This window comes from Mauremys reevesii, linkage group 1 (assembly GCF_016161935.1).
Source record: "Mauremys reevesii isolate NIE-2019 linkage group 1, ASM1616193v1, whole genome shotgun sequence".
In the NCBI taxonomy this organism is placed as follows: domain Eukaryota; kingdom Metazoa; phylum Chordata; order Testudines; family Geoemydidae; genus Mauremys; species Mauremys reevesii.
Genome location: NC_052623.1, coordinates 229,732,057 through 229,754,491, shown reverse-complemented (window position 1 = coordinate 229,754,491; position 22,435 = coordinate 229,732,057). Strand labels below are relative to the sequence as shown.

At 46.9% G+C, this 22,435-nt stretch overlaps 1 protein-coding gene across 1 annotated transcript in view; it reads right to left on the bottom strand.

The window, feature by feature from the left end:
• Positions 1–7,108, bottom strand: part of CD9 (CD9 molecule) — a 33,492-nt gene extending 26,384 nt beyond the window's left edge. The window contains exon 1 of the mRNA XM_039519974.1: positions 6,902–7,108. Within this exon, the coding sequence (XP_039375908.1) occupies positions 6,902–6,967 (66 nt within the window). The 5' untranslated portion in view covers positions 6,968–7,108. The remainder of the gene's footprint in view (positions 1–6,901) is intronic.
• Between the last annotated feature and the right edge of the window lie 15,327 nt (positions 7,109–22,435).

Here is a 22,435-nt window from a genome sequence, read left to right as displayed (position 1 = left end):
TTATGTCGACTTAAGCGATAGTGCAGACAAGTGTTTACAGCATCAGGCATTAACATTAAAAACTCTTTGTGGCATAAAATCTTTGCTTCCTCCAAACAACATTACTTCAGTGTTAACAATGAAGTTATTTAGACATTCAGTATGTTAAAGTTACTGTGAACATTTTTTATATACAGGCCAAAAAGTTAAAGAGCCCCTAAGGGCTTCTGAAAATCTCATCTTAAGTTGTTTAGGAACACAAGTCCAACTGACTTCAAACTCCGATGAAGGAGTTTAGCCTAGTCAAAACACATCCACTTTTCTGATTTGTGGAAGTGCAATACATCAGAAGGTGGTGATTGTTGCAAATATAGCACTCCCTCTCCCAAGTTATTTTTAGCATTGGTTCCCTCTTTTTTATCTCTCTCTCTCCCTCACTTCCTTTCCTCTAACTTCTTTCCTCTCTTCCCCATTCCAGCTGCTATGCTCCCTGGTTCCCCCATCACACCTAAGACAGTTGGTGGCTCCAACTGGTCTGCTCCCAGGTCCTTCCAACACCAGTGCCTGGGCCACGCTGCTCCCCAGCTCCATTCCAAGTAGCCTGTCACTATGCACAAGTGGAATTGCCCAAGCCCAGATACAGAATTTCAAGACAAAAAATTGGCTCTGTAAGCTAAGTATTTTTAAGGGGCCACTCATAAGTGTGGTTAAGGTCACACACCCCACTACAGTGATGAGGAACAGGAATCTATAAGGCCTTATTATCTATATTCTGAGTTGCACCAGTTTAACTAAAGGTAGTTTAAAAAACAATTTACAAGCCTAATGTAAACACCAGAATAATGGCAGTAAGAGGTGTGAGCTTCTCAGGGAATTCCCTCACCTGGAGGGAAAAGAGGAGAGTATGGTTGAACCACCATCCTCTTCATACCTTTAAGATTGGGTGGGGAACCCTTGCAAGTTCAATATTCAAAGAGGGAAAGTGCTAGAATGAAACTACACCCTATAATTAGGTGAATAAGCTTAATTAAGTGGTACAATCATCCTTGAAGTTTGGGGGCAGGGAGGAGGGGGGAATTAAGAGGTATCTGGTTAACTACCATTTTCAGTAGCTAGCCACACTGATTCTAGTACAGTCTTTATGAGTTTGATCTCTCCTGTGCAAATTTCCTAAGGATTCATAATCCTCTGCCTGGGTCACAATATGCCTGTACGCCTGTGCTTAAAAATCAGTCTTTAAAACAGCTTTAAGGCAAGGGCACCTCAGTCCAATTTTAAGATAAATCATATGAAATTGACTGACATGTAACTCTAGACTCCTCATTAGGTAAATTTATTTACAGTGGCTCAGAATTATCACTCACTTTCCCCAGCATGCACCCCCTCCCCCACCAGTTGTGCCCTGTATGAGTGAACCCTCTTTTAAGAGCTAAGGATTATTAGTTAAGGCTCGTGGAGGCATGGGGTTGCTCCTGATTAACTGTTCCTCATTAACTACATGGGTGGACACTCTTTGGACTTGTCTACAGAGGGAGATCCTGGATTAGCTGTTGCAGAATAAGCTATTCTACAATAGAGCCCAGTATGGACAGTCTTATTCCATAATAAGTGACTATGGGCAATTGAGGGCTTGGCTACACTTGGAAGTTAGAGAGCATTAAAGCAGCCACGGGCGCCCTAGCTCACTACTCGTCCACACCGGCAAGGCACGTATTGCGCTCTGACTCCGCAGCTAGAGCACTCGGAATAACGTTTGATGTGCCTTGTCTAGAACGCCCAGGCGCCAGATCTAAGTTACGCAACTTTGGCTACATGAATAATGTAGCTGAAGTTGACGTATTTAGATTGACTTACTGTGGTGTCTTCACTGTGGTGAGTCACTGCTGCCGCTCTCCCGTCGACTCTGCCTGCGCCTCTCGCCAAGCTGGAGTACAGGAGTCGATGGGAGAACGCTCGGGGGTCGATTTATCACGGCTACACTAGATGTGATAGATCAACCCCCGCTGGATCGATCACTGCCCACCAATTCGGCGGGTAGTGAAGACCTACCCTCGGGAAACCTGTTTCAGGGCTTGTCTATGCTCAAAAGTTAATGTCACTTTATTCCCCCACCCATCCACAACAGTAACTGTGGATGGATGAGAATTATTCTTATTCCCAGCCCAAAGTGTGTCCACACATGGAGTTAATCAGGAGCAACTCTTACAGAAAAAGGAAGTATTAAGAGAAAGACATTTAGTTTAACTATTGATGTTAAAGATCTAATTTGTCTTCAGGACCCTCTGGCTACTGGTCATCAGGGAAAGGTGGATGCCTCCTGCAAGTGGCAGTGGGGCCACTCAGGAACAAGAATTCCTTTCCCAAGTCCTCACTTCAGAAACAGTGCTAGTCAGTACTCAGCTGTACGGTGCACCAAGGCATCTCACTCCTCCATGCCACTCTCACCAAGTGTCTAGCTAATTCCAACCCCTGCCATCCCACCACCACACACCTTCCCAGAACCCAGAAGATGGACCAGCTGCAAGTGCAGGGAAGTCTCTAAATTTAAACTTTGTTACTCTAAAAAGTCAGTTTAAGAATGAAGGACCTTCAGCCTCTTAAGAGTTTTGAGACAAAAAAGCATCCCTTATTTTATCTGCCTTGAGGGCTAAAACAATCTATCATTTTATCCTAGGACACGTATATGAAAATATGGATTCTCCTCACCAATTTTTTGTACTGCAGTAGCATCTGGAGACCCTGTTCAGATTTCAGAGCCCCATTGTTCTAGGCACTCTATACACAAAATAAGAGACGGTCTTTGCCTCAGTAGTTGAGTCTTCACGGGGGGGGGGGGGGGGGAGAGAAAGTGTTTTGTTGCCTCCTGGGAGCTAACCAGTAACTTCTCAGTGAAGAATAGGCAGTCTGTAGTTTTTTACATGTGTTAGCAGATCAAGGTAAGCACCAGAGGGTTGCCTAGTGTTTACCTCTACCAGCTAACACATCTGAAAACTAAACACTGCCTAGTCTTCACTGCGAAGTTACCTCATGTTAGCTAACAGGAATGCAGGTTTTTCCCTAGTGAAGACAAGGCCAAAGAGCTTACAGTCTACATACTTTGCTTTCCTTTCCCCATTCCCCGATTCAATGACATTACCCTAACTCTTTATCTTCTACATTTTATCAGGCTTTGTAGATCTAGAAGCTAATCCTAATGGTCAGTAAAGTGGTGCTGTGCTGTACCAGAGAATGGCTAAGAGCTCCCTGGCTAAGGGCATTTCACTGTAAATGCCCTGCCAGTCCTCATGGCTAAGCTAAGGAGCTGTAAGTTGAGCATCTCAGCAGATCTCAACTGCTGTGGCACCACATGGAGAGAGAAGTGCTTTCTACCATTTATAGATTAAACACACACCTTAAATTGCATGCATGAACAGATTATCCATCTGTGCAAATCACAGAGCATACCAGCCCGCTGCTGAGCTAGCAGGATACTGCACTATGAGCTAGTTGAAGTATGAGTAGTTTTACACAGTAACTTACATAAGAATGGCCGTACTGGGTCAGACCAAAGGTCCATCTAGCCCAGTATCTGTCTGCTGACAGTGGCCAATGCCAGGTGCCCCAAAGGGAGTGAACCTAACAGGCAATGATCAAGTGATCTCTCTCCTGCCATCCATCTCCATCCTCGGAGGAACAGAGGCTAGGGACACCATTCCTTACCCATCCTGGCTAATAGCCATTTATGGACTTCACCACCATGAATTTATCTAGTTCTCTTTTAAACACTTATAGTCCTAACTTCATGTAGAATCATCCATTCCGGTAATCCAGACTTCTGGTAGACACCATTATGTAAATACTAGAATTTAAATTCATAATTTGTTTACCAGATAAATTTTTGTTCCCAGCTTCCCATCCTCCTAATCCGAGTTAATGTTTAGTGAATATCAGATGTGGAATCACATTCTATAGTTGAGATATGCAGAGACTCTGAATCCAAACACTTTCAATCTCTTGGCAGGAGATTATAAATCTAGGTGTTCCCGAAAGTCAAGTGTTTTGATTTGGCTAGTTATAGAACTAGAATTTTGTAGTTTGTGCCTGATAAAAATCAGAGAATGTATTCAAGGCCATCTCTACATAAACAGATTACTAGTGAGGTATATTTTACTTGAACACATGCAGTTGTCTTTTCCCTTCTAGCACTGCATTTACTCATGGATTTCTCTTTTCCAGGTTTCACTATTACTGCTAGTCTGCATGTCAAAAAGACATTTCCTGGATTTTTGAGGATAGCTTTTTTTTTTGTGGGGCGGGGCACGGAGGGGGAAGAGGAAGGAAAGAGAAGAGGTGTGAGGTGTTGGTTGAATCTTGATTATTTTTAAATAGTGGATCTTTTCTTATTTTTTGAGAAAAACACACACGAAGTTGTACCCAAACCTGATTCCCTTTGAGTCACATGACCTTATTTCCCAGACATTTACAATGAACCAACATCAGTGTCTATTACCTTCCCTTAATTTACTCATGTTTGTTCTAGAGTCCAAAACAGAAGATTTTTATTTAGCAGTGTAAACAGCCAAAATATAGGTGTTATCTGACTGTTTATTTCCTTTCCCTGTGGCTTCTATTTAAAGTTTGAAAGGCCACAGCTTCTAAATGACAACTGCAATCTCCTGAGGTATTGCTTTGCAGTCTAGCCTTGCGCTTTGCAGTGCTCCCTGGCTTTCATTTGTTATCTTGCTCTAAAGGGATAAAATAACTTTGGACTTCCTGGGCACACAGCACTCTGAGAAAGCACTATTAAGTACGTCCCAGACAGAAGCTGCCAGCTTCAGGTGAAGATTCCATCAGCAAGCAGCATGAGTTTAAACTCCAAGGGAAAAAATGTGTCTTAACTGTGTGTGTCTGTTACCATGGGAACTTACATACACAACTGGTTCCCCTCCCCCATGTTAAAAAGCAGGCTACCTGGTATGCTTCTATTACATTTCTGTAGAACTATGGGTAGAAATTGAAGTGAAATTCCATTAAAAAAAAATGAACTGGGGATATTCAATGGGATGAGACGTTTGGAAAGCAGTAATATTCATATGCAACAAGGCTGACAAAACATAATAGGCTAGAGGCAAGTTTGCAATGTGTAATTGTAGCCCCACCCACCCACCTCCCCAAAGGCCAGCTTTGAGCTGCATACAAAACTCTCTCATCAGAGTTACACATGCAGTGTATTTAACACAGCATACATTTTCAAACTAAAGCAATACTGCTTAGATTAGGATTTTCTTCAGCAGATACTGAAGACATCTCTTTAAAAGTATGCAACTAAGAAAGGTTAAAGTCTTGTTTGAACATTACCAATCACTTTCTGCTTGTAATCACATCTACTAGCCTATGGAAAATGAGTCTCCCAAGGTAAATAAGGAGGAGTCCGGAGGCACCTTAATGACTAACAGACTTACTTGGGCATAAACTTTCATGGGTAAAACACCCACTTCTTCAGATGCATTAGAAGTGGGTTTTTTACCCACGAAAGCTTATGCCCAAGTAAGTCTATTAGTCTTTAAAGTGCCACCAGACTCCTTGTTTTTGTGGATACAGACTAACATGGCTACCCCTCTGATACTTGACACCAAGGTAAATGGAACATCAATAGTCTGCACTACAGGAAGCAATTTTAAAATCCACCGCATAGGGTAGCATATCCCCTCCTCCTTTTCTATTAGGGTTCCACCATAGTTTGCTGGCGTTCATTTAATATTCAAGTTCTAAGAAGGTCAATTCCTTTCTGGGAGTATACTTATACAATCATGTGAAGTTAGCAAATGTCTAAAGTCACTACCTGGCCTCTTCTCAAAGCCAGGCTTGGGAAAATGTGGCTAAATGGAGCTGCCTGGCAGGTATGGGATGTTAAAACTGGACTTGAAGTCCCGCAGGCCTTGGGTGAGCTGCTGCCGGAGTGTTTTGTTCCTCAACTACACTGAACATGGCAGGCTGCCAGCTGCTGGCTACTCCCCGGGAGCGCTGCCATCCAGCAGCCCCACCCTGGATTACTGGCACGGCGTCTAGGGGGAGGGTGGGGTCGGGGCGGAAAAAGACCCTTTCTAAAACGTCGGGGAGGCACCCCTTGAAGATCCAATACACTCTCCCACTGGAGCACATCGAATGCGCCCCCCAGCAAGTTAACCGGTTTGGCTCCATTTACAAATCAACACGAACTGGGGGCTGACCGTGCTCGCACCCTGTGAGACCGGGGGGGGGGGGGTGCGGAAGCTCTTCAGGGGCAGGGGATGCAGAGAGGCAAGAGAAACAGGGTCCCGTCTCTCCCCAACGGGAGGGGAGAGGAGTTGGGAGCGGGAACTAAAGGACGCTGCTCGAGAAGGCGACTCCCCTCCACCTCCACACGGAGACGCCCACGCCCGGGGGGCAGGGCCAAGGTGCGACGCTCCCAACCAGCCACGTTACGGCTGGTGGGGGGTGGGAGAGGCAGGTTTGCCCGAGCGCCTCCGGGGGGTGGGGTGTCGGGTCATCCCTCGTGTCGGGAGTAGGGACCGGAGGCTTCCCAGGGTGCAGCCCGGGGGCAGCCTGCAAAGAGCCGCCAGCCGAGCGCTCGCCGCGGGGCCGGGCCCGGACGCCGCCCGCTGGGGCGCCCTGCCCAGACAGCAGCGGCCTCTCAGCCCGGGAAGCTCCGGCACCGCTTGGCTCGCTGGCCCCGGCGGGGAAAAGCCAGAATCCCCCCCTGGGGAGGGAGACCGACTCCCCTCTTCCTCTAGGGGGACCCACAGCTTGGGGGGGCACTGACTCCCCGCTCTGGGGCAGCACCGGGGGGCTCACGCCAGCGTCCTTCCCTCCCGAGCCGCACCTGGCCGGGTTCCTGCCCAGGGGTGGGGCCGCCCCGGTGGCAGAGGGGGCACACGGCGTGGGGGGCGCGCTGGGCTCTTACCCAGAAAATGAAGTTGAAGCCGAAGAGCAGGTACTTGATGCACTTGGTGCCTCCTTTCACTGGCATCCTGCTGGCGGGTGCGGGCCGGCTGGGGGCACTGGGCAGCTGCTGCGGGGCTCGGCGGACGGAACGGGACGCGGTGAGGAGACTTTCAAAAGTGCCACTCCTTAAATCCGGGTTTCCGTGGAGCAGTTCCGTGCGCCTCCCCCAGGCTGCCCAGCCCGGCCCCCTTTTCCATTCCTCTGACTGCCCTGCCCCTCGCTACGCCCTCTAGCCCTGCCCCTCTGTACCTGCCCTGCCCTCTGGCCAGTCATGGCTCTCCTCCCACTATCCCCGCTTTGCCAGTCTCTCTCTCCTCTACCCTTCCCTGCCCTCTGCACCTGCCTCTCTGCCTAGCCATCTCTGCACAACGCCAGGCCACCTTTGTGTGCTCCCCTTGTGCTCTCAGCCCTGCTTCTCTGCCTGTCCCTGCCTCCTCGCCCACTCTTGTAACCCTCTGCATTGCCTCCAGTCACTTCTCTGCCCCTGAGCTCTTAGCCTCTCATCTCCCTCTGCCCCTTCCCTCTCCAACAGCCTCTTGGCCTGCCTTTGCTATGGTGTCCACATTCTACCTCGCCCTAGACCCTGGTCCCACCCCCACCTGACACACACAGATCAAACAGCTAACAAACCCCCCAAACATGTCATTGGTTTTCATGCTCGAGGGGAATAGCATCAGCAGTACTGTAGGAACAACAGCTGATCCAGAAACTGAGGGACAGCATCTAAGTGGGGTGCTGTCCCAGAAACACTGGATCCCTTCTAGGATAGAGGGCACTCTGGGAAACGGTTCAGAGGCAATAGGTACCTTGTACTGGAAAAGGGAATTTAGCTAACAGAGAAGTGTAAAGCCTGAGATTGTCTTTTGTTTATTTTCTGTGTAATTTGCATATGTTAGCTTTCCCTTCTTATTTCATCTTTGACTCTATGATTTCTCTATTAAATAAATCTTTTGTTTGTTTTTACCCCAAGCAGGTCTGTGGTGTGTAAACTATATGGAAGGTGTTTGCCCAAGTGAACAGATAATTGGGGCAGGTTTCACTAAATCTAAGTATCTGGTAGTTATAAACTTGGGGAGATGGATTTGGTGTGACTCAGGCCTGGAAGGGGTTGTTGAAGTCATCCTGCAAAGAGTAACTAGGTTGCTGGAAGCCATGCTTGAGACCTTTATGCTTGTGGACTGGTTACTTACGTCAGAGCTCTGAACCACAGCACTACACCACAGCATTAAACATAGCAACAACCTCTCAGCAATTGAACAACTAGACACATCTTACTATTCATCCAAGAGGAGAATGATGCACAGAGTGAAAGCAAAGATGAGATGGCTATGTGACACTATTTGCTCCAGGGGCGTGTCAAGGGCGAGTTCTCTCCTCACCTCTCTCTCCCCAGAGAAAGCAGACTCTTATCACCTATTTACACTTTTAAGTTATTTCAGATGAAGTTTTTGTGCTTTAGTTAATCAAGGGATTCTGAAAAAGGTGTTTACACTGGTTTGTATCAGCCATATTTAGCTACACCTCTACCCTGATATAACGCGACCCGATATAACACGAATTCTGATATAACGTGGTAAAACAGCGCTACAGGGGGCGGGGCTGCGTGCTCCAGCGGATCAAAGCATGTTCAATATAATGCAGTTTCACCTATAACGCGTCAAGATTTTTTGGCTCCCGAGGACAGTGTTATATCGGGGTAGAGGTGTACTTCACTTTTGAATCATTGCATCCACACAGCATTGTGCTTTTTTGAAACAAGTGCATGACATTCTTGGCAGAAGTCCCATGGTGCAATGTTCTGCCACTAGGCTTTGTGTATTCTGGGATTTTTCTTGCACATTGTGGGAGCAGTTCTGGAAGGCACTGGAATTCTGGGTTGGGGGGGAGTCAAACTAAAAAATTCCCATAATTCCTTTCCTGTCATCCCATTATTCATCGGGCTTTGCAAACAAGTATAGATGAACTCTCAGATTAGTAAAACTAGAAGTATTCTTTCTTCTTATCAACACAGGAAAAAGACCTCTCAGACTTTGACACCATGTCAAGCAGAGCAGTATACACTGCCTTTACTGCAAAGTTCTAGAAAATTAAAAAATAAAAAATCCATTCTTCTGTAGCATTGCTTCCAGGTTCATCAAGCTTCCTCTAAAAACTATTAGTGCTCATTAGTCAACACAAAATCCCAAGAAAGTGTTGTAACGCTCACTGAGAAGTATAAATACAAAATCACAATGAACTAGATTTTCATAGATCCTGGCACAGGAGGATTACTTTAGCAGACTACTTTAGCCTGATGAAATATGCAGAGCATTGACAGATCCTTACCAAATGCAGACTTAGACCTTGTCCATACTAGATGAATTCATGTTTAACTAAATTGATTTAGTTAAATCAATGCAAACTCCTAATGTAGGTGCAGTTACACCAATTTAACCCTTGCTTACACCTTATCTTAAATCAATAGTTTACTAATACATGCTAAACTGATGTAACTAAAAGCTAAACCAGTTTAAGTGCATCTGTATTAGGGGTTTGCATTAGTTTAACTAGGTTGATTTTAAATAAACTTAGTTGAACTGTTGTACTCTTCTATAATGGATAAGACTAGTTACTACAAACTGTAAATAAAAACAGAGGGGCAGATCCTCATCTGATGTGAATTTGCCCTTGCCAACAGGGCCAGATTAACTTTTTGTGGGCCCAGCGCCAAACATATTTGTGGGCCCTCCTTGGGGAAAAAAGGCATGTGATGGTGGGGGTGGCCCGCAGTGTGAGGGGCCAGTTGGGGACAATGAGGTGCAGCGCAGCGGGAGTGGCCCCACTCAGCCCAGCACAAGGACACTGTTTACAAACTCACAACTGATAGGCGCACACTGGCCCGCTCAGCTTTGCGCTGCTAGCATGCCCCTTTCACACTGTCCCCTGCCTAGTGTCCTGCCTTTATGCCCAGCACCCTCTGCCCAGAGACCCCTGCCACTGACCTCCCATAACTGCACAGCACCCTGCACACCATACCCCCTGCCCAGCTTCCCGACTCACAGATCCCCTCCTGTCCTGTACCCCATTCACAGTCCCACCATCACAGCTGTACAGTGCCCCATATTCCTGAGGGAATTCTGCATCAAATTCTGAGCATAATATTTTAAAATTCTGCAGTTTTTTTTTTTACAATAAATAAATGTGGAAACTCCACCATGGCAGTGGGGAGCACAGGCCACTGAGGTGGGAGAATACCCTGCAGCCTCCCCCACCCCCTGGGACAGGGACTTTGCAGAGAGGCTGAACCTGACCCTGATGCAGCACAAGGGCCATGACTGCCACAGAAACACCCTGGGACCCTGTCCCTTTTGTGCTAGGCACACCAGATGTGGGCAGGGAGGCTCAGCCTGGCAGCAGGAGGGACTTAGTGTGGGAGGATCCAGATGGGGGCAAGAGGGTTCTGCGTGGGGCAGTCTGGGTGCAGGCAGCTCAGTGGGAGATCTTGAATTACAGGGAGGTTCCAGGTGCAGTGGGCAGTGGGAGTCTGCAGGGGGGACCAAGTGAAAGTAGTTGGAGCTCAGCAGGGTAGGGGGTTGATTTGGATGGGGTTCCAGGTGTAGGTGGTTAGGGCTCATTGGGGAGGATGTCTGGGGGGGTCATCTGGGTGATACAGATGTCAGAGTGATGGTTTGATGGGCCTGCTTAACAGGGGAGCCCCAGCTGCTGCCAAGGGGATCTGCATGCTGGGCCCCCACTTCCCCTATCCCCTTCTCTTCCCCATCCCATGCCCCTTCCCCACCACTCCATCTCCTCCCCAGGCTTGGAGGGCAGGGGGGAAACTGCTCCCCAGCACGAGCCAGCGGGGCGGGCTGGGAACGGATTGCTCCACTTCCTGCTGTCCAGTGATTGCAGGGCGCGCCCGACCCTGCACTCACAGGGTGGCGGGAAGTGGAGTGAGTCGGCTCCAGCCCGCTCTGCTCTACTCCCCTGGCTCCCAGCCTTGGGATTGGGGGGTAGGGAGGAACCGCACCCCAGCACTCACTGGTGGCATGGAGTGGGCTGGGGCTGGGTTGCTCCACTTCCTGCCACCGGTGAGTGCAGGCCTGACCCTGCTGCAGCCCTAAGGGGAAGGGCTGGAATGGGAGTGGGGTGGAGCAGGGGCGGGAAGAGTCAGGGCTGGGGCAGAGCAGGGGTAGGAAGGGGGAGGCAGGGGTGGAGCAGGCGTGAGGGCTTTGGGGAAGAGGCGGGACGGGGCAGAGCAGGGGCAGGTGCAGCTTTCCTGGCTGGGTGAGTCGGCCAGGGGATCGGGCTGGCCAGGGGACCTTCTTATTGTGGGCCCGGTGCCATGATGCCACTGGCACCATGGTAAACCCGGTACTGCTTGCCAAATTGCCATTGGAGCTAAGCCAGTTTACACCAGCTGAGGATCTGGTCTGGGAGTCACAAAACAGAGTGGAAACCCAAAGAGGAGTGATTGAAATGCAAATAAGAACTCTTTAGAATAAATGACCCCAAAATTTAAAGGATGGTAAAATTGAATATTTTTCAGAACTGTCCAGGATAAGACTTAACAATGTGAAAATAATGTGACAGAAGAGCGACTGCAATGGAAAGAGATTTCCTATATCAGTTTTCAAATATGAAGAAAAATAAAAATAAGAGAGATTCTCCCATTAGAAAGCAAGAAAGAAAAATGCATAATATGGGGAGAAATTAAAGAGTTGGCAGAAATGATCACCGTAATATATAGCCAGAAATGGACAATGATAGTAAATGGACACATGGGACAGAACTCCACTACTGCAGGACTTGTGATCTTGTGGGTGGAGCATAGGGCTGTAAATCAGAAGACCTGCCTTTTGTTCTTGACTCTGTGGCTGATTCTTTGTGTGTCTTTGGGCAAGCCACTTAACCCCTCTATGCCTCAACTTTCTCATATAGTCAATGTGGATAATATTGACTTTTTACCTTTCTAAAGTGCCTTGAGAACCATAGATGAAAAACACTATATACCATAGATAAAAAACACTGTATAAGAGCTAAATATTATTACAGTAAAGCCTAAATGTATTTTATGTTAATTTGGACAAAACTTGTATGTTTTGAAATGCCAATAAATATTTAGACTATGGATCCAACTTGCAGAGACTGCTAATGGCTCACTTTTCCTCAGCCACATGTCCCTTTGTACCTCTTCTCCATATGCTCTCCCACACAGAGACACTCACCACTCATGCATGCTTATCTTCCGGTGTCTGTTTCTCTTAAAAATGCTCATCCCTCTTATGTAAACTGCCCAAAGTAGATGATATCTTGTATAGCTTTGATATATGAGGGAGGGTGTTAATTGCAAGGTATTTGAAGTCCTGGAGGTACCAGTCAGCCTGAAATTCAGGCTGGAGAGGAGAGGCTCTGGAATTTCCCAGAGGCATTGCTTTAGATTATGTCTACACTTAAACCACTACAGGAGCACAGCTGCAGCACAGTAGCTGTGGCACTGTAGCGCTTCATTATGGACACTTACTACAGAAACAGGAGGAGTTCACCCATTGCTGCAGTTAATTCACCTCCCTGAGTGCTGGTAGTTACGTAGGGCTTGGCTACACTTACAAATTTGCAGCGCTGCAGCAGGGTGTGAAAACACACCCTCTGCAGCGCTGCAGTGTAATCAAAGCCCCAGCCCAGCGCTGTCCGTTATTCCCCACAGGGAGCTGGCGGACAGCGCTGGGAGAGTTTTCTCCCAGCGCTGGCGCCGTAGATGGAAGGGGTTAGGTCTGCTTAATTACATCACTCAGGGGTGTGGACTTTTCACATACTTGAGTGACGTAGCTGGGTCAGCCTAACTTTTTAGTGTAGTTCTGGCCTTACACTTAGGCCTGGTCTACACTGGGGAGGATGGGGGGGAATCAATCTAAGTTATGCAACTTCATATTAATGTAGCTGAAGTCGACGTACTTAGATCTACTTACCATGGTGTCTCCACTGCGGTAAGTTGATGGCTGAGGCTCTCCTGTTGACTCCGCCTGCACCTCTTGCCCTGGTGGAGTACTGGAGTTGATGGGAGAGCACTCGGCGGTTGATTTATCATGTTTAGAATAGACACGATAAATGGACCCCCGCTGGATCGATCACTGCCCATCGATCCAGCAGGTAATGTAGACAAGCTCTTAGTGACATTGAGCCCAATTCTCGCTACACAGCTCCCACTGAAGTCAGTAGGAGTTTTACCTTTTTGATTCAGGGCAGGATTGGGTCTGTTGGGACAAATTCTGCTTTAAGTTCCACCAGTATAAATCAGGACTAACTCCATTGACTCATTAATTTGGATCAAATGCCTCTGTGAGACATTTCATTGATTTCTGCAGTTCTAGGATGAATAGCAAGATATTGCCAGTGAACAGTGTGACTGTACACTCATTTCCTCCGCGTTCTATTCTCTGGTCTGATAAATGGCACCAAATTGCAGTTGGTAGGGGCTCAGTGAAAACAGGAAGGAGCCCTGTCTTGCCTCATGATGTAATTCAAAACTGTCAGAATATGTCTTGGTTAAGGGACAGGCTTCTTTGGGGGTTATAGAAGAAAACGTAATTTAGGAAATACATTAATGGCCAAAATTAAATTTCTCAAGGACTTGAAATAATGGCAAATGGACAGATTCCTCAGTCAAGAGACACCTTCTTTCACATTGAGGGTGAGGAGAAGGCCTTCAAGTTTCAGCATGGCCTGTGTTATGGTATATTCATACAATTTTGTTTCTTGTTGATCTTTTTAAACTGAATCTGAACTGGTCTGAATGAATGTTTCAAAGTGAGACATTTATAAGGTCTTATGTGAGGATTATGTGCATTTAAGGGTGATATTGGTGGTAATGTTTCCTGCTCTCTGCATTTTTTTTTGTTTTGTTTTCCTTCCCAGAATCACTGTTATGGTCCTATCATAGTGGCTTCAAGGAGGGTTCCTAGGGAGAAAGAATCCCTTACCATCAGGAACTTCCATGGAGAAATCTTGATATTCAGAAATTTACCAAAATCAACTCCATAACCGTCTACACTTGAAGACTTGCTAATTTTCATAGGCTGATTATTTTGTCCTATGTCATTGTTAAACTAAATAAATCAGATATACTCCCATGGGGGTCGATGTTGCATAAGGACAGCGTTGCTGCCTTGCACGGTGAGGTTTTGGTCACATAAACAGGTTCATTTCCTCCTCAGATTGTGCAACCCAGAAGGCCTTCATCCTGGGAATTATAGTGAAGGAGAAAAGGGGCCTACTTTACACCAGGGAGTATCTATGGGACCTCATAATTTTAGTTAAAAGTCGTGGGACCTAATATTTTAGTTTATATAAAGTTGTTTGTTATGGAAAATTAGGAGAAAAATCACTTAGAACCCTTTATTTTAAAATAAACCTTTCTTTTGTCTCTGACTGAGGCCTTGTCTACATTGAGAAATTTACTGGCATAGCTATTGCGGAATAAACTATTTTGCTACAGCTATTGCAGAATAGCTCCCCATGTGGACACTCTATTGTGGAATAAATGGGACTTTATTTCAGAATAATTACCCTGCTCACAAAGAGGAGTAATTATTCTGGATTAAATAATTTATATTCCAGAATAGAGTATCCATATGGAGGAGTCATTTCAGAATAGCTAATTTATCACAGAATAGCTATTCTGAAATAGTTCTGTTTGTCAATTTGCCCTGTGTAGACAAGGCCTGCTTTTTCTCAGTCTCTCTCTTTCTAAGGGCCTCATTTTACATACATACACATGCTTAACTTAAAGCCCATGAGTAACCCTACTGAAATCAATGGAACGAAGCCATACATCTCTCATTCTCTTAATTTCCTTTCTCTGTATCTCCCTTCGTTCCTTCTTGTTCCTTCCCCTCTTCTTTCCATTCATTCTCATACTTCTGTTCTCCTTTTCAATCTGTCCTTAGCTCCTTCTCTTCTCCTTCCCCATCCCACTATTTTCTTCATGGATCGGTAGAGAGGTGGAGAAATCTCAGGAGAGATGAGGGAATATGAAAAGAAGTAGAGATGGACAAAGGAAGGTTGTAGGAGAGGGGAGGAAGAAAGAATAGTGTGTGTAGAAGAGGGGATGGTGAAAGAGGGCATAAATATACTGAATGTTACTCCCTGGAAAACTTGTCTGGTGTGGACAAGTCAACACAGTGTGGCTATTGTTTGGAACAGTGGTTCTCAACCAGGGATTCATGTACCCTTGTGGGTACGCAGAGGTCTTCCAGGGGGCACATCAACTCATTTAGATATTTACCTAGTTTTACAACAGGTGACATAAAAAGCCCTAGCGAAGTCAGTACAAACTAAAATTTTGTACAGTGACTTGTTTATACTGCTCTATATACTATACACTGACATAAGTACAATAGTTATATTCCAATTGATTTATTTTAGAATTACATTGTAAAAGATGAGAAAGTACGCAATTTTTCAGTAATAGTATGCTGTGACACTTTTGTATTTTTATGTCTGATTTTTGTAAGCAAGTTTTTAAATGAGGTGAAACTTGGGGTATCCATGACAAATCAGACTCCTGAAAGGGTACAGTAATCTGGAAAGGTTGAGAGCCACCGGTTTGGAAAGTGTGCCCCATAATAAACTAAGTCATTGCCCTGAACGTTCCCCATGAGATAATGGAAAGATATTACCATGACTGGGGCTTTCCACATTTGCGGTTATTACAATTGCAAAAGCTCTTACTCTGTGGTCACACAGACTGTAGTGTCAGAGTCTGAAAATTGTTTTTTTCTACTACAGATTATTTCATAATGGAAAGAGCTTCCTATGAATCACTTCCCCTTTCAGCACCTCTCCACCTGAATCTAAAATCATGCATGATGCAGATCATGAAAAAGGGCTCTGGGGTCCACAGCTTAGGAACCACTTTGGAGCACTCAGATCTATTCCTTGGTGTCGGAGTTGGGCAACCAGGTAAAATGAATTACGTAGAAGCTTTTAAAAATCCTACTGCTCAGACCAGAGGCCAGGATGGGACACCACTTCTGACCGCTTAGGACACAATATAATGAGGTTTTAGTTCCTATAGTGATGTCAGGAGGCTGTTTTTCACTTATTCCCTTGTGTAATCAAGGCATCTGCTGATAACTTAGCGGAAGTTCTGCTTGCTCCTTACAATCAGCTGAGTGAGAGCTGAGTGGAGATGGAACATGCTTTTGGTGGACATGTCTATTAAAGTGCAAATGACGTACATTGAGTCTCCAGGATTACCGCTGAGTGTTGCAAGCTGCACAATGTTTATGAGGGCATTTCTTCAGAGAACAGGCTTTGGAAAATGGCACCACAACATATCAGCTGCTTGGCATTCCTATTGTGAAGGATGCAGCCATGGCTTTAAAAGCAAGGCAATCAGCTGTTGTACCTGAGACACTGTGCCAATTTATTTTGCCGCTACTGCTGCTGAAGAGCAGAGTCATGGATAGAATCTACCCATGAATTTAACACTTTGGACTATTCATGGCCATTTTCTATTTGCACAATCTTTTATAGAAATGATAGACCAATCCTTTCTCATGATTTGAGATTGAACTAGTCAATACATTATTTCAGAGCATGTACCTATGTGAGATGAACCAATTTTGGATTACACACACACACACACACACACACACACACACACACACACACACACACACACACACACACACACACACACACACACACACACACACACATGAAGTCTGTATCTACCTACTTATGTGAGTACCTGCCAAGCATTTAAAAATAGAAATAATCAAAATGTCTCTTCTTTTTCCTTCCCAGTCTGTAGGAGAAATACCTTGATTAGCTTTCTGAAAAAGGTGCTAGAATCAAGAGGGAGAGTGTAAGTGTGGAGTACAGACACAAGAAGCAGAGGACAGATACTGGTGACCTGCTGTTGAGAGCAGGAGAAAATGAGTCAGAAGATATATAGCTGAGGCCCTGTCTACACTGGCAAGTTTCTGTGCAGTAAAGCAGCTTTCTGCGCTGTAACTCCCAAGGTGTACACACTGCCAAGCAACTTAGTGCACAGAAACTGTGCAGTTGTAGCGCTTAAAAAACCCCACCACAACGAGAGGCTACAGCTTTCTGTGCTGGGGGTACAGCACTGTGGTGCCAGTGTAGACACCATGGTCAATTACAGCATTGTGATTGGCCTCCAGGAGGTGTCCCACAATACCTATTCTCACCTCTCTGGTCATCGATTTGAACTCTTCTGCCCTGCCCTCAAGTGACCAACCATCATCCCCACCCCACAAATTCCTTTGGAATTTTGAAAGTCTGCGTTAATGTCTGTGAAATGCCCACGGTGATCCACAAGCGCCTGGAGAACCATTGAGAAATACCCCTTGTGATTAATGTACTCAGTGGCTAGCCGGTCTGGTGCCAGAATTGGAATATGCTGCCATCTATAGCCCCTCCGCAGTTAGGGAAGCCCATTTGTGCAAAGCCATCCACAATGTCACGCACGTTGGCCAGAGTCACGGTCTTTCAGAGAAGGATGCAATTAATGGCCCTGCACACTGCCATCAACACAAGTCCAACAGTTGACTTTCCCACTCCGAACTGTTTAGCGACCGATCGGTAGCAGTCTGGAGTAGCCAGCTTCCACAGTGCAATCACCACATGTCATAACTATAAAGGGAAGGGAACAGCCCTCCTGTGTACAATACTATAAAATCCCTCCTGGCCAGATACACCAAAATCCTTTTACCTGTAAAGGATTAAGAAGCTCAGGTAACCTGGCTGACACCTGACTCAAAGAACCAATACTTTCAAATCTTGGTGGGGGGAAGGCTTTTGTTTGTATGCTTTGTTTTGTGGTTGTTAGCTCTTGAAGGACCAGACATCAATCCAGGCTCTCCAAATCTTTCTGAACCAGTCTCTCATATTTCAAACTTGTAAGTAACAGCCAGGCAAGACGTGTTAGTTTTATCTTTGTTTTCTCAACTTGCAAATGTTCCTTTTTGCTAAGAGGATTTACCTGTTTGCTGTAGCTTTGAACCTAAGGCTAGAGGGGGTTCCTCTGGGCTCTATGAATCTGATTACTCTGTAAAGTTATTTTCCATCCTGATTTTACAGAGATGGTTTTTACCTTTCCTTCTTTAATTAAAAGCCTTCCTTTAAGAACCTGATTGATTTTTCCTTGTTTTAAGATCCAAGGGTGTTGGATCTGCACACACCAGGAATTGGTGGGGGAAAAGGAGGGGGAATGGTTAATTTCTCCTTGTTTTTAGATCCAGGGGTTTGGATCTGTGTTCACCAGGAACTTGGTGGAGAAGTCTCTCAAGGCTACTGGGAGGGAGATAGTCTAGGGGGAAGGTAGACAGAGTTTCCCAAATAACTCTTAAAAGATTTGGGTGGTGTCAGTAAAACCAGGTCTAAGCTGGTAATTAAGCTTAGAGGTTCTCATGCAGGACCCTACATCTGTACTCTAGAGTTCAGAGTGGGGGAAGGAACCTTGACACCACACCCTTCTCCAATGACAGGGCAGCTCTTATTTTCGTGTCCTTGTGCCGCAGGGCTGGGGCGAGCTCATCACACGGTCCCAAGAATGTGGTTTTCCTCATCCAAAAGTTCTGCACCCACTGCTCATCATCCCAGATATGGATCACAATGTGATCCCACCACTCAGTGCTTGTTTCCCGAGCCCAAAAGCGGTGTTCCACTGTGGTCAGCACCTCTGTGAATGCCACAAGCAATCTCGAGTCGTAGCTACTATGTGTGGCAAGATCAATGTCACACTCCTCTTGCCTTTGTAGTTTAAGGAATAACTCCACTGCCACTTGTGACGTGCTGGTCAGAGTGAGCAGCGTACTGGTCAGCAGTTCAGGATCCGTTCCTGCAGCCCGAAGAGGCAGGGTGCGCAGTACACAAACCATTAAAAGATGGCGCCAAATGCGGATAGAAGCACAGGGATTGAAGGATGTAAAGCAATGCATCACGGGGCATTGGGACAGGACCCAGGATGCCCCGTGACCCCCTCCGCCTTCCCACAACTCTTAGTGGCAAAAGAGAAAGAGGTGCTCTGTGGGATAGCTGCCCAGAGTCAGGTCCGGCTCTAGGTTTTTTGCCACCCCAAGCAAAAAATTTGCCGCCCCAAGCTCAGGTGGGTCTGGGGCTTGCAGGTGGCACTGGAAGCGGAGGGAGTGATGTCACCTTCTCCCAGTGCCTGCAGGGGCTTTACCTCCTCCCCTGCCTGGCCACGCAGAGAAACCCCGATATAAGGGGTGGCACAAGGCAGCACAACAGCCAGTGTGCAGATGAGGCGGCGCAGCTCCCTCTCCTCCCCAGGTAGTGGCTGGGCCCTGGCAGCTCAGAATCCCGGGGCTGGGGCTTCCCCTTCCCGCTGCAGCCATGGGGTGTGGCGCCCTCGCCTCATCTAAGTGGCGCAGCTCCAAGAGCGCAACTGCCCCCCCCCAAAGGATTGCCGGAATGCCGCCCCTGGAAATGTGCCACCCCAAGCACGTGCTTGCTTTGCTGGTGCCTAGAGCCGGTCCTGCCCAGAGTGCACTGCTTCAAAGAGCGCCGCAAGTGTGAACACGCTATTATTGCGCAGGCAGCTGTCAGTGTGAACACACAACAGTGGTTTTCCTTCTTCCCTCTTCTTCCCCAACTCTGCCAGTGTAGACATGCCCCAAGTCATATCAGGGTTGAATTTAACACATAATACCTGAATTTCTGCCAGTGAAGGATTTCACAGGCCTGTAGCTGCTATGGTCAGATCCAGTAGTGCAGCAAGATTTTCACTGTGGCTGTGAATGTATTGCAGTGTGCCCTTCATGTCTATTAACAGAGCCTGATCTTTTGTTTCCAGCATGGACATTTTTGCATAATATTCCTGAAATACCACCGTTTTCTAGCTTTCCTTGTTCAGCAGTTGTCGCAGCCTACCTGGGGATTTTTTTTTTGGTCTGTGAATTACTCTTCTGCTTTCTATAGTAATTAAGCAGTTCATATCACGCAGTGATTCTGTGCTTTTTCTTTTATAACCCACAGGAAATATTGCAACGAGGCGTGCTGACAGTGGTTTTCTACAAATTGGTGCTTCTTCTTCTTGTGAGAGAGGAAGAGATTAAAAACAAAAAAGAAGATTCTCAAAAAATCTTAAACCAGAATATTTATGCTCATTCCAAATTTTGCTGGGTAATGTGATTTGTAAGGAATCTTTCTTGCTGGCTTATATATACACACCTGCCCCTGGAAATTTCCACTGCTTGCATCCGAAGAAGTGGGTATTCACCCACGAAAGCTCATGCTGCAAAACATCTGTTAGTCTATAAGGTGCCACAGGATTCTTTGCTGCTTGTAAGGAATCAGTGGCTTTGACTTCCCTATCTCTTGTTTTCATTTTGCACATTGAGAACAATGAATGGGCAATACCACCATTCAAACTCTCTCAAGCTGTTTCACGCTGGGAAGCTGATTGTAATCAGGGCCAGTGCAAGGATCTTTTGCGCCCTAGGCAAAACTTCCACCTTGTTCCCCCCTCCCCCGGTTCATTGAGGGGCAAATCCCAACGAGCCTTTATAGACCCAAGGGGCCAGCCATGCCCAGGGGCTGCTCCCCAGACCAGGTTCCCCCCTCCCTGCCCCCTGAACTCCTCTGGAGGGTGCACAGCCCCCCTGCGAGCCCTCCCCACCCCACCCAGGTGGCCCCTGCCCCGAGTCCACTGGGGCTTGGGCCGCTGCAGCAGCTCGGCAGGGAGGAGCTGCCTTCTGGGGGCTCCTGGGGGCTCCTGCAACAGATGCATGTGGGCAGAGGCCCCCGTGCGTGCCCCCCAGTTGCCCCCTTGCCATGCTCGGGCTCTGTGGCTCCCAGGAGTGTGAGCTGCCACCGCTGCCGCTCTCGGAGCAGGCTCAGGGCCCCATGTCCCGGCGGCAGCTCACATGCCTGGGAGCTGCAGAGCCCAAGCATGGCGAGGGGGGAGCTGGGGGGCGTACAGGGGCCTCTGCCTGCATGCATCTGCTGCAGCCTGGGGGGGGTGTTGGGGGGATAGCAGGGACGCCATTTCAGATGGGAGGGGCAACTCTAACCATGATTCCAAAGGCTACTTGGGCACCTGAAATCTCTTGGTTTTTTTTCAGATAATAACCTAGATACAGTGCTCCTGTCAGATTATTTCTGATTCCTATATAAAGAAAGAAAATTAAATAAGTATTAGACTGACTCAGCTCTAATACTTGTTCCGACATCTTGTGTCAATTCACTTAAGGGACACTGGTTAGGTTTAAAAAAGTAATGTATATTCGTACTTTATTACTAACTCTTGAATACAATTGAAACAATTGTACAAAACCCTAGATTACTTTCTATCACTTTTTTGCAGTTCATCAAGTTTGGAATAGACCATTTAACGTTTGGAAACATCCTACTAGGGCAAGGCCCCAGGAGTTTATACTGCACCTGCCTGGGGCTCTAGGGGTGTTACCCCACTAAAAATAATAGACTAGAAAATGACTTTAAACAACTGACACTTTCCAGTCACTTTCATAGTATTGCCAAACCCAAATGTTCAAAAATCAAAAATCAGGCTCACCCAAAATCATGAGATTGGCTTTAAGATAATGAGATTATGTAAAAATAATAGATTTCATGTTTTTTTTAATTTACATTCTGCTTTTTGAGCCTTTAAGGTGGGGTCACATCTTGAAGCTTTCGCCACAGCCACAAGGGCTAGAAAAAGACGGTTACTCACCGTTGTAACTGTTGTTCTTCGAGATGTGTTGCTCCTATCCATTCCAGTTAGGTGTGCGCGCCGCGCGTGCATGGCTCTTCGGAAGATTTTTACCCTAGCAACACTCGGTGGGTCGGCTGGGCGCCCCCTGGAGTGGCGCCACTATGGCGCAGGATATATACCCCTGCCGACCCATCCGCCCCTCAGTTCCTTCTTGCCGGCTACTCCGACAGTGGGGAAGGCGGGCGGGTCTGGAATGGATAGGAGCAACACATCTCGAAGAACAACAGTTACAACGGTGAGTAACCGTCTTTTCTTCTTCGAGTGATTGCTCCTATGCATTCCAGTTAGGTGATTCCCAAGCCTTACGTAGGCGGTGGGGTCGGAGTTAGATGTTGCAGAATGCAAAACTGCTGAGCCAAAGGCTGCATCATCTCTGGACTCTTGGGCCAATGAGGCAAAGGTGTGGACCGAGGGCCAGGTAGTTGCACGACACATCCCCTGAAAGGGTACGTGAGCCAGGAAGGCAGCAGAGAAGCCTGAGCCCTGGTGGAATGTGAAGTAAGGTGGCTCTATGGAACATGGGCCAAAACACAGGAGGTGCGGATGCACGACGTCATCGAAGACGAAATCCTCTAGGAGGAGACAGGCATGCCCCTCGTCCGGCATGCCAGCACGATGAAGATTTGGGGGCATTACGAAACGGCTTTGTCCGCTCGATATAGATTGTGGATGCCCTACGGACATCTAGGGAGGGCAATTGTTGCTCTCCTTGCTATAAGCGAGGCTTCGGAAAGAAGACCGGAAGGA